The sequence below is a fragment of the Silurus aristotelis genome (genome assembly GCF_946808225.1).
Source record: "Silurus aristotelis genome assembly, chromosome: 2".
NCBI classification, from domain to species: Eukaryota; Metazoa; Chordata; class Actinopteri; order Siluriformes; family Siluridae; genus Silurus; species Silurus aristotelis.
The window spans coordinates 825276-837805 of record NC_139575.1 but is presented as its reverse complement, the minus strand read 5'-3'; the positions used below and the strand labels follow the sequence as shown (position 1 = coordinate 837805).

At 42.0% G+C, this 12530-nt stretch overlaps 2 protein-coding genes across 3 annotated transcripts in view; one reads left to right on the top strand and one right to left on the bottom strand.

Moving 5' to 3' along the window:
• LOC310738875 (uncharacterized protein) overlaps positions 1–12530 on the top strand; it is a 183583-nt gene that overhangs the window by 150491 nt on the left and 20562 nt on the right. The gene's annotated exons all lie outside the window — the stretch shown is intronic.
• Positions 5477–11003, bottom strand: LOC310739001 (uncharacterized protein). 2 transcript variants are annotated; one of them, XM_083564536.1, is made up of 2 exons: positions 9845–11003; positions 5477–6908 (listed from the first exon to the last, which is right to left on the bottom strand). In XM_083564536.1, exon 2 carries the CDS (start codon positions 6829–6831, stop codon positions 6001–6003), a length of 831 nt encoding a protein of 276 aa, XP_083420662.1. In that variant the 5' UTR covers positions 6832–6908; positions 9845–11003; the 3' UTR covers positions 5477–6000. The 2 variants fall into 2 exon arrangements, with proteins under 2 accessions (XP_083420662.1, XP_083420663.1); XM_083564537.1 differs by lacking the exon at positions 9845–11003 and adding an exon at positions 9604–9836.

Below are 12530 nucleotides of genomic sequence, written 5' to 3'. Positions count from 1 at the left end.
TAAACTAGGAGCCCCAAACCAATTCCAACATAACAATACCCCTGTATACAAATCCAGCTCCATGAAGTCAAGTCAGGTCAGGAGGCTTTTATTGTCATTTCTACTATACACTGTGGTACACAGTAAAAACGAGACAACAATCCTCCAGAACCCTGGTGCTACACAAAACAACACAGAGCTATAACACAACACAAAGCTACATAAAGTGCATTGAGTGCAACAGAGTGCAAACAGTGCAGATGAAAAACACTACAGACAGACAGTGCAGACAGAGAGACAGACAGTACAGAGAGACAAACAGTGCAGAGAGAGAGACAGACAGTACAGACAGACAGACAGACAGTACAGACAGACAGACAGACAGACAGTACAGATAGAAAGACAGACAGACAGTACAGACAGAGAGACAAACAGTACAGACAGACAGTACAGACAGACAGACAAACAGTACAGACAGTGCAGACAGACAGTACAGACAGTGCAGACAGACAAACAGTACAGACAGACAAACAGTACAGACAGACAAACAGTACAGATAGTCAGACAGACAGACAGACAGACAGAGAGACAGTGCAGACAGACAGTACAGACAGTACAGATAGACAGACAGACAGACAACACAAGACAGTGTGAGACAATTCAAATAACACAAGATATCACCGACCAGTAAACCTACTGTATACACTAAATATGCAGTACTGTGGAAAGAGACTATAAAAACTATAACTGAGATTAAATATAAACAAACACAATGCAGTGTAGAAAACAGCAGCAGCAGCAGTCAAGAGGAGCAAAAAACAGCTGCTCATGATGCTCTCAATGGTCCCCCTGTAGAACATGGGCAGGATGGGGGGGGAGACGAGCTTTCCTCAGCCTTCTCAGGAAGTAGAGACACTCCTGGGCTTTCTTGGTGATGGAGCTGGTGTTGAGTGACCAGGTGAAGTTCTCCACCAGTATATATATATATATATATATATATATATATATATATATATATATATATATATATATATATATATACACACACATATACATACATTATATATATATATATATATCCTGGTCTGGCCCCTCTGTCAAATTTTAGAACCCATTGTGGCCCATAAGTCAAAAAGTTTGCCCATCCCTGGATTAGACCCACCACGGTCATGTCATTGGCGCACTCGAGCTGGGCATTGCTACACAGTTGTGAGATGGAGCGTTGTGGAGATAGCATCATCTGTGGAACGGTTTGGACGATACCAAACTGCCGCGTTGGTGCTTCACCTCTCTGATGGCACGGGACAGTTTAGCCCTTGCTGTTCTAAAGGCGGAGTCTCTGTGTTTCAGCAGCGTACGCACCTTAGCAGTCATCCACGGCTTCTGGTTGGAGCGTGTGGTGATGGTCTTGGAGATGGTCACATCATCAATAATATTAAGCTTATTATAATATGATAGAAAATGTGGACTAGGTGTGGAATGGGATGTTCAAAAAGAAGCACCTAGCAATCTTATGCTCAGGTGTCCACAAACTTCTAGCCATATCTTATATATTGTTAGACCAGAGGGGCCCAAATGTTTTCCTATAAAAGGGCCATAAACCGAACCTGAGTGACAGCTGTGGGCTGAATGTAAATGTTGCATTATAATATATAAACTGTATTATATTAAAATGAAAGTTGCGATGTTTCCTCTTTTTTTATTTCATAATATTTATACATAAATACAAAACATTACTCTGTAATCTGCATAACTAATGCAGTTTAATTATTCAGTAAATCTTATAGTGCAATTAAAACATAAAGAATCCTATATTTAGTACAGTAGAGTTTAGTGTCTAATACAGATAATCAGATCCTACACAATACAGCCTGTAATATCAGTGACCTCTAATCAACAACACGAAGCTGCTCCTAATTAATCATCTTTTTTCCAAATGCAATAATACCACTTCACTTAATTTCAGCTTGAAAATACAACCAAAAATACAATTTTAATGTTAATTAAAAATAAAGATCTCTGTTAGTGGCATTTCTTTCCTTTTGACTTCTCATAATGGCACGGAGGGCCAAAGCGCGGGTCACCAGGGGGCCATGGATGTATTATGATCCACATTGTGTGCATGCTGGAGATGAGAGCTTCAGCAGCACAAACCTGTCAGGATCTGATCACTTTTTCAACTCAGGAAAACTCAGAAATTCATTTCAGTATCAGTGTTTGCAGTAATTATATATTTACGCCTGAACCACCATTTCGAACCATCGAACCAGATCTAAATGGGATTTTTTAGGCCAGGTAATATGAAGGTTGCAGGTTCAATCCCTAGCATTGCCAAGCTGCCACTTCTGGGGCCCTTGAGCAAGGCCCTTAACCCTCTGTGCTCCAGGGGGCACTGTTTCATGGCCAACCCTGCGCTCTTCACAGTAGAGTAGTAAATAAATTTCACTGTGTTGTAATGTGTATGTGATAAATAAAGGCTTTTCTATGAAACAATGTTGAATGATCGTTAATCCCCACAGAAGGATGGAGGAGGTTATTATATCAGTAAAGAGGAAATAAATGTGGAATGAGATGTTCAGAAAGAGCTATGGGTGTGACGTTTAGGGACCAAACCAAAATGATTGAAATATCCAGTGTCCTAAACACCAGGGATGCAACTGTATGGATGAAGGTAAATGATCTTTAAGATTCATGTCCATCAGACGTTCTGGCTAAATATTAGACTTTTATTTTATTATATCTTTTTTTAAGTTCACGACTAAAGAATACAACAAGGAATTTACCATTTACATTTACGGCATTTGGCAGAGGCCCTTATCCCGAGCGACTTACAACTGTTCAGGGGAGGGTTTAGGGCCCTGCTCAAGGGCCCAGCAGTGGCAGCATGGTTATGGGATTTGAACCCTTGACCTGCCGATGTAAAGTCAAATGCCTCAACTATTGAGCTACCACCTCCCATTTATCCCACCAACCAATATATATACACACAGTGAGGAAAATAAGTATTTGAACACGCTGCTATTTTGCAAGTTCTCCCACTTAAAAATCATGGAGGGTCTGAAATTGTCATCGTAGGTGCATGTCCACTGTGAGAGACATAATCTAAAAAAAAAAATCCAGAAATCACAATGTATGATTTTTTAAGTATTTGAACACCTGAGAAAGTCAATGTTAATATTTGGTACAGGAGCCTTTGTTTGCAATTACAGAGGTCAAACGTTTCCTGTAGTTTTTCACCAGGTTTGCACACACTGCAGGAGGGATTTTGGCCCACTCCTCCACACAGATCTTCTCTAGATCAGTCAGGTTTCTGGCCTGTCGCTGAGAAACACGGAGTTTGAGCTCCCTCCAAAGATTCTCTATTGGGTTTAGGTCTGGAGACTGGCTAGGCCACGCCAGAACCTTGATATGCTTCTTACAGAGCCACTCCTTGGTTATCCTGGCTGTGTGCTTCGGGTCATTGTCATGTTGGAAGACCCAGCCTCGACCCATCTTCAATGCTCTAGCTGAGGGAAGGAGGTTGTTCCCCAAAATCTCGCAATACATGGCCCCGGTCATCCTTTCCTTAATACAGTGCAGTCGCCCTGTCCCATGTGCAGAAAAACACCACCAAAGCATGATGCTACCACCCCCATGCTTCACAGTAGGGATGGTGTTCTTGGGATGGTACTCATCATTCTTCTTCCTCCAAACACGTTTATTGGAATTATGACCCAAAAGTTCTATTTTGGTCTCATCTGACCACATGACTTTCTCCCATGACTCCTCTGGATCATCCAAATGGTCACTGGCAAACTTAAGACGTGCCTGGACATGTGCTGGTTTAAGCAGGGGAACCTTCCGTGCCATGCATGATTTCAAACCATGACGTCTTAGTGTATTACCAACAGTAACCTTGGAAACGGTGGTCCCAGCTCTTTTCAGGTCATTGACCAGCTCCTCCCGTGTAGTTCTGGGCTGATTTCTCACCTTCCTTAGGATCATTGAGACCCCACGAGGTGAGATCTTGCATGGAGCCCCAGTCCGAGGGAGATTGACAGTCACGTTTAGCTTCTTCCACTTTCTAATGATTGCTCCAACAGTGGACCTTTTTTCACCAAGCTGCTTGGCAATTTCCCCGTAGCTCTTTCCAGTCTTGTGGAGGTGTACAATTTTGTCTCTAGTGTCTTTGGACAGCTCTTTGGTCTTGGCCATGTTAGTAGTTGGATTCTTACTGATTGTTTGGGGTGGACAGGTGTCTTTATGCAGCTAACGACCTCAAACAGGTGCATCTAATTTAGGATAATAAATGTAGTGGAGGTGGACATTTTAAAGGCAGACTAACAGGTCTTTGAGGGTCAGAATTCTAGCTGATAGACAGGTGTTCAAATACTTATTTGCAGCTGTATCATACAAATAAATATTTTAAAAATCATATATTGTGATTTCTGGATTTTTTTTTTTAGATTATGTCTCTCACAGTGGACATGCACCTACGATGACAATTTCAGACCCCTCCATGATTTCTAAGTGGGAGAACTTGCAAATTAGCAGTGTGTTCAAATACTTATTTCCCTCACTGTATATATATAATGCCAAAAGTATTGGGACACCCGACTTTTTCCACCAATATGTGATTTTTCCTCAGAACTAGATGGCTCTGGATGCAGGAGCATGAAATTTTCCCTTAACGGGAACTAGGAGAACCAAACCTGTTCCAGCATGACAATGTTCCTGTACACAAAGCTAGCTTCATTAAGATCTGCTTTCCATGGGTTGGATGTGTGTGGAAGATCTCCTGCTACAGAGCTTCAACCCTATTTAACATGATTGAATATGAACACTGACTGCATCCCAGGCTTCCTCATCTCACCTACATCAGCACCTGACTTATATTTGTAGCTGAATGAAACTCCACAAAATCTAAAATCTTCCCAGAAGAGTGGAGCTCATTATTACAGCAAATGGAGACTAAATGTGGAATGTGTATGTTCATAAATAGGCACATACAAATCTTATTGTCAGGTGTCCACAAACCTTTGGTAAGAGAGTATGATCTTGTCTTACACCATGATGATATTCATTTATAATAAAAATGGTTAAAAATAAAATCGTTTAAAAACAGGGTTCCTACACAGTTTTCATTTCAAAATTCCAGACTTTTCCAAGCGCAAACTTCCCTAAAGATTTTAAGACCTTTTAAGATATTAACCTTTTGAAATAACGATTTTAAATTTCAACTATAACGTGTTACATTACAGTCTCTGATCGATGTCAGAGTCAGAATGTCTGATGGTTTCCATGTGCTTAGTCACCAGTTGGGGGCGGCGTACTACCTCACTGGCAACTGCTGCCTCATAACGTAACAACCAACTTTTGGCAGCGCTGAGAGTCCGCTGAGAAACAGCTTGTGTTGAATCACTCAAATCAAATTACTTTCCCAAAATGCGTAGAAACCCTGTGGATCAGAGGTCCCCAACCTTTTTTGTGCCACGGACCGGTTTAATGTCAGACAATATTTTCACGGGCCGGCCTTTAATGTGTGGTGGATAAATACAACAAAATAAAATGATACGACCATAAAAACTGGTATTTTCTAAATCTAATAATAATCGTGAATCCACTGTGTTGTTGTTTGGTCATTTTTCTCACTTGGTGGTTTGAGTTTAGTGGTAATGTATTATGTGTTAGCGGCCGGAGCCTCTTTAAGAAGGTAGTGGATGGAGGTAAGACATGTGACCGAGGCATCATAACCTGCATCAAGAGTGAGTCAAAACAAAACATCGTTCAGAATCAGATCATAAATAAAACGGAAATAATGTAAGTGTATGTATTCTTTCTGTGCGGCCAATTGACCAACTGACCCACGGACCGGTGCCGGTCTTCAGCACGGGGGTTGGGGACCACTGCTGTAGAGTACATCATTTCTAACACGTTAACAGTTTATAGTGATCGAAGGCCCACTGCCTCTAATAAAACACTGAGAAAAACACTCTAATTAAGTGGTTAAAGATCTCATTTGGACTCTTGATAAGAATCGGACTAAATGATGACAGTTTCTAGTTGCAGGATGTCCTCGTTCTCAGCCGTGTACATGTGCTTGTGTTGCTGAAAGTTTTTGAGTGTCCTGAAACTCTTGCCACACTCGGAGCAGCGAAACGTTTTCTCCCCAGTGTGAACACGCTGGTGCTTTCGGAGATTGCTCAGCGTAGTAAAATTCTTTGCGCACTGTGAGCAGTAATACGGTTTCTCTCCAGTGTGAATACGTTGGTGGATCTGAAGAGTGGATTTCTGTGTAAAACTCCTGCCACAGTCTGGACAGTGGTACGGTTTATCTCCTGTGTGAATGCGCTGGTGTTTTTGAAGATTGCTCCTCTGGGTAAAACTCATCCCACACTCTGAGCACTGATACGGCTTCTCTCCTGTGTGAACCCTCAGGTGATTAATGAGGAAACCTCTTTCGCTAAACCTCTTCTCGCAGTGTGAGCAGTGAAACGGCTTCTCTCCAGCGTGAATGCGCTGGTGTCTCTGGAGGTGACTCTGGCAGGTGAACTTCTTCCCACACTCTGAGCATCGATACGGCTTCTCTCCCGTGTGAATGCGCTGGTGTTGTTTGACGTGACTCTTCTGGCTGAAACTCTTGCCGCAATGTGAGCAGTGATACGGTTTTTCTCCGGTGTGGATCCGCTGGTGTTGTCTGAGGTAAGTTTTGCGGCTGAAACTCTTCCCACACAGCGAGCAGTGGTGGTTTTCTTTTTGCACTCGTCTGCGAGAGACTTTGGTGTGGAAAGTATCAGATACTAGAACTTGTTCACTACTGCAGCTTTCCTCAGGTTCCAGTTCCTCACATTTAATTTCTTCTGATTGCATCATGGCCAAAACTCTTGATATTCTTGTCGAGAGAGATGTATGATGTGAGGAAAGAGGAGGAGGCAGGACACCACTCAAATCTGCAACAGAAAAAAAGGCAAAAAACAAATGATCCGTAGATTAGATTTTTAACAAACAAATTAGAGGTCAAAAGATTTGACCCATATCTACATTGTATCTTATTTCCCAATAACTGATTATTATCCCAATAGTTAAAAAATGGATACTAGATATAAAACAAACACACTTCAAGTACATAAAATAAACTTTCCTAGCACAGATGCAACCCGGAAAAACTATCAGTATTGATTTTTGCCGATAGCTAATAGTTCCAGCGATTAAAAATCGGTGCAGATTTATTGGCAAAAAGCAGATGAATTGGTTGACCTCTAAAACAAACCACTGACTACATTCTATAAGCTGAAAATCAAAGCTGTCTGGAAACTGACTGCTATGTGCTTCAGAGTATTCGGGCACATTTAGTGAAAATTCACACCTTCTGAGACCAAACATATGATCATCATTACACTTTATCTGAACATCTGATCTTTTACAGAATATATTTCAGGAATGCTGGGCAAGGAGGTAGGAATCAAATTGGGATTTTGTTTTCACTATTTTCTCCCCAGTTTGGTCTTTGGCTACTTCGTACACACTCAATATCTCATGCTAAAGCTACAGATAAAGATAAGACTTTTTTAGTTTGTTTTGGAACGGCTGCTTAAGTGGTCATGGTGCAGCATAACACACTCGGAGGATATTGCTAATTTTCTCTTCTTCCTCTACTATCTGGCAAACATTACAGGTTTTTTGTTTGTTGCATTTGCAGACTCAAGAACAGTTTCCTCCCATCAGATGTCAACCTCAGACACATGACCATTATGACTTCATCCTGATGTCAGACACTGAACTGTACATTTCCACTAAAAAATGTTTTAAGGCAAATTATTTGCCTCAATGCTTCGTTTAGTCCATTTAACTACACACATTGTGTTTCCCACGGACCATTATTACTGACGCACCACCCGCTTAACTCTGGAGTGCTCTGGACAGGTAAAGACTCTGCAGGATGAACAAATCTGAGAAGACAGCGAGGGGAAGATTCATATGGAAGCCTGTTTATGCCACATACAAAATGTAAGTTTGCCTAATTCTGACTTTTTTTTTTTCTCGCATTTTCTCGTTTTTTTTCTCCAATCAGGCAGCGTCACCCGCCTGTAGAATCACATGGTATTAAACTGAGCCTCTGATCCCTGGAGAAAACTCTGTCTAACAATCAGGTCTGGAGGAGACGCAACAAGACCTGAAGCAGAGGAGCCTCATTCATACACCTACAGCTTCACACTTCAGGCCACAACACGAACCAGAAACGTTGCATATTTACGAGAATTAAACTCGGAATTGTGAGAAAATAAGGAGAAATCAAGCAAACTTTTTTTACGTGGCAGAAACAGGCCTTCCATAGGATGACGTGTTTATTTTAAGAAACGTGTTTTATTTTCTCTTGTATATTTGGTGTTGCTCTTTAATAAAGAAAAAGAACTTCATATCCACATACTTGATTAATCGTTTGAATAATCGGTAGAAAACTCGACTAGTAAAATGAGTAATGCAGCAGAACACTAAACACTGTGTGTGAAAAGTGTGGAAACCCCGAGTGTTTAATAGTGATGGAGAGACACATTAATGTTCCTTTTGTTACTAAACAACAAACTCAGTAATGCAACATTCTGAAGACTGATTTTGACCAAACAAATCTATAAATATACAGACTTTATTCTGCATCAGCATGAAGATCAGCTTCACACACTCTCAGCATCCGGACACTTCTTTTCTCCACACATTCAGCTGAAATAATTTGCCTTGTCTCTTGTAAAACTAGATGGAGATTTGTTGTTCATCTCAGAGCAGTTCAGGAGGATTGAGGTGCGGTGACTGGGCAGGTGGTTCCATGATAAATATCACTCCAGACGTCTGTTTACTCTCTAAATAACACGTACAGAACTCAGACGTGCTCTTCAGATCATCATCTTGTTGTACGGTGAAGTCGCTTCCAATGAGCCGCAGTCCAGACGGAACTGCATGATGATGAAGTGTGGAATGGAGACATGTTGGATCAGGATTCCTTTCACTTTCCGGAATCTTCACTGATCCTAAACAACCTCAAACCATGAAACTTCCACCTCCATGTGTGAGTGTGGGGGTGAGGGAGTCTAATCACATCTTCTCTCCTGTTCTCCTTCTTACACAAGTTCTTCTGTCAGAGACACAAACGTCCCATTTAAACTCCACACAACTTTCATCCACTCGTTCACTCTCACATTACTGTGTTTCAGGCTTTTACTATAGAAACTAATGGAAAGTGCATGTGTGTGATATGTGGTGTGTCTCAGAAGATTCTACCATGAGAGAAAGTGAAAGGGTTGGGGGCGGAGCTTGAGGGATTGGGCGTGGCTTCCCGGAAGTGTCTGGAATGTCATTCCAGGTTCACATTTTGGTGTAAAGTTCAGTTTAAACTTCCTCGCCTTAATTAGTTAATTAATTAATTACAGCTTCTGTTTATATATAATGAGATTAAAACGAGAGAAGGGGCAGAAATTAAACACCTTCTGACCAATCAGACTGGAGCTCTGAACTGCGTTATGGTGTAAATATTAAAATGAATAACTCATAAATGTAAACTCAGAATAGTGCAGGAATAAAAGTACATTATGAACCAGATCATATGATCAGAAGTCGAAGGATATTTCACATTTTAGACATCTTACTTCTTACCCCTCAGGAGCACCAGTCTGTGTTTTAATCACATTTCTGCTCCAGACAACAATCACAAATCCTCTTACAGGAGGCCCATTGTGCTGTTTTACCAGGGCCGAGTCCCAAATCAGTCCTGATCGTGTATCTAGTGCACTACGGAGTGTGTAGTAAACAGCGCTAGTGTAGACTCTGTAGTGCACTAGTGTAGGGAGCAGAAACCCGTTTAGGATTGAGCCACTGTTAGCCGAGTTGAAGTTACCTTGATGTTTCCAGCAGAACGCAGTGAAGCTCCTCAAATTCAGCTCCAGCGGATCAGATGGAAGTGTGGAGGTAAAACCCTGTCAGAAATATTGGAATGGAAAGATGATTAGTAGAGTCCGAGATCAGATCATCAATCAGCAACACTGCTGCACGCCTTCTTCTATTCCTGTAACACAACGCGACCTGGACGCTCACAGCGACACCTACTGGAGCATCAGTGTATTACACTCTACATCCGAGACACACATTAGTGAGGAGAGTGTTTTGAGAAGATGGAGGGAGTATTTTGAGCAGCTGATGAACGAGGAAAACGACAGAGAGAGAGAGAATGTTGGATGGTGTGGAGATTGTGAAGCAGGAAGTGGATAGGATTAGTAAGGAGGAAGTGAGAGCAGCAATTAAGAGGATGAAGAGTGGAAAGTCGGTTGGACCAGATGACATACCGGTAGAAGCATGGAGATGTTTAGGAGAGATGCAGTGGAGTTTTTAACCAGGTTGTTTAACAGGATTTTGGAAAGTGAGAAGATGCCTGAGGAATGGAGAAGGAGTGTGCTGGTTCTGATCTTTAAGAATAAGGGAGATGTGCAGACCTGCTGTAACTACAGGGGAATAAAGTTGATCAGTCACACCATGAAGTTATGGGAAAGAGTAGTGGAATCCAGGCTGAGAGAAGAGGTGACCATCTGTGAGCAACAGTATGGGTTCATGCCGAGGAAGAGAACCACAGACGCATTATTTGCTTTGAGAATGTTGATGGAGAAGTATAGAGAAGGACAGAAGGAGCTGCATTGTGTATTTGTGGATTTAGAGAAAGCGTACGACAGGGTGGAGAGAGGAGTTGTGATATTGTATGAGGAAGTCTGGTGTATCAGAGAAGTATGTGAGGGTGGTGCAGGACATGTATGAGGACAGTGTGACGGCAGTGAAGTGTGCAGTAGGAACGACAGACTGGTTCAAGGTGGAGGTTGGACTGCATCAAGGATCGGCTCTGAGCCCTTTCCAGTTTGCAGTGGTTATGGACAGGTTAAAGGACGAGGTCTGACAGGAGTCTCTGTGGACTATGATGTTTGTGGATGATATTGTGATATGTGGTGAGAGTAGTGAGCAGGTGGAGAAGAGCCTGGAGAGGTGGAGGTACACGCTGGAGAGAAGGGGAATGAAAGTCAGTAGGAGTAAGATGTACGAGTACATGTGTGTGAATGAGAGGGAGGGCAGTGGAGGGGTGCGGGTGCAGGAAGAAGAGCTGGAGAAGGTGGAGGAGTTCAGGTACCTGGGGTCAACAGTGTAAAGTAATGGAGAGTGTGTTAGAGAAGTGAAGAAAAGAGTGCAGGCAGGGTGGAGTGGGTGGAGAAGAGTGACAGGAGTGATTTGTGATAGAAGAGTATCTGTGAGAGTGAAAGGGAAAGTTTATAGGACTGTGGTGAGACCTGAGATGTTGTATGGATTAGAGACAGTGGCACTGAGTAAAAGACAGGAGGTGGAGCTGGAGGTAGCAGAGCTGCAGATGTTGAGATGTTCATTGGGAGTGACCACGATGGACAGGATTAGAAATGAGTTTATTAGAAGGACGTGCATGTAGGACGTTTTGAAGACAAGGTGAGATTGAGATGGTTTGGACATGTGCAGAGGAGGGACATGGGGTATATCAGTAGGAGAATGCTGAGGATGGAGCCACCAGGAAGGAGGAGAAGAGGAAGAACAAGGAGGAGGTTTATGGATGTGGTGAGGGAAGACATGCAGGTAGTTGGTGTGAAAGAGGCAGATGTAGAGGACGGGGGTATTGAGACGGATGATCCGCTGTGGAGACTCCTAATGGGAGCAGATGCAGAAAGTGTTAATCATGACATGTTTTCAAATCTTTATGATTTATTATAACAATATTTTAATCAGTTCGATGATCAGTCAGTGCGAAAATTGTTAACTGGCATAAATAATTTTGATTCAAATAAATGGGTGTAGGAGAGCACAATGGTCACAAGAGGGAGCACTTCCGACAAAACCCAACCCTTTCATTGCACTCGTCTGAGAGAATCAGCGTGGAAAATCAGATGGATCTTGTTCACTATCGCAGCTTTCCATGGATTCTAGTTCATCCATCATAGATGAAACTCTTGATATTCGTGTGTATAGGGATGTATGGTGTGTATTAAAAAAGTGGAACAGTCAAATCTGCATCAAAAAAAAACTTCATAAACTGTATTAGAAAACTTTCTGTACTGAAGAGGGAATTTTGAGGGATTTTGGTTTTTCTTCTATGGTCTTGCCAAACATCAACTATTATTAGTGGTAGAGACACCAGACTTTGGATCAGAAGGTAGTGAGTTTAAAACCCAGCACCACCACGTTGTCACTGTTGGGTCCTTAAACAAGGCCCATAACCTTATATACACCGTATTTTCCGAACTATAAGCCGCTACTTTTTCCCCACGTTTTAAACCCCGTGGCTTAAACAATGAAGCGGCTAATTTATGGATTTTTCCGGGTTTTTTTTCCGGTTTCACAAACTTCAAGCCAAAAAAACTGAACCCCATAACATTAGACCAATGAAATTGCCGAACAGGTTCAGGTGAACCAATGAAACTCTTTATATTAAATCAGATGCGCTTCCACTGAATCGTAAATCTTGGATTAATAATAAATATGGACGATGTTCCTCTGATGTTTGACCTGCCGCTCACTCGGAC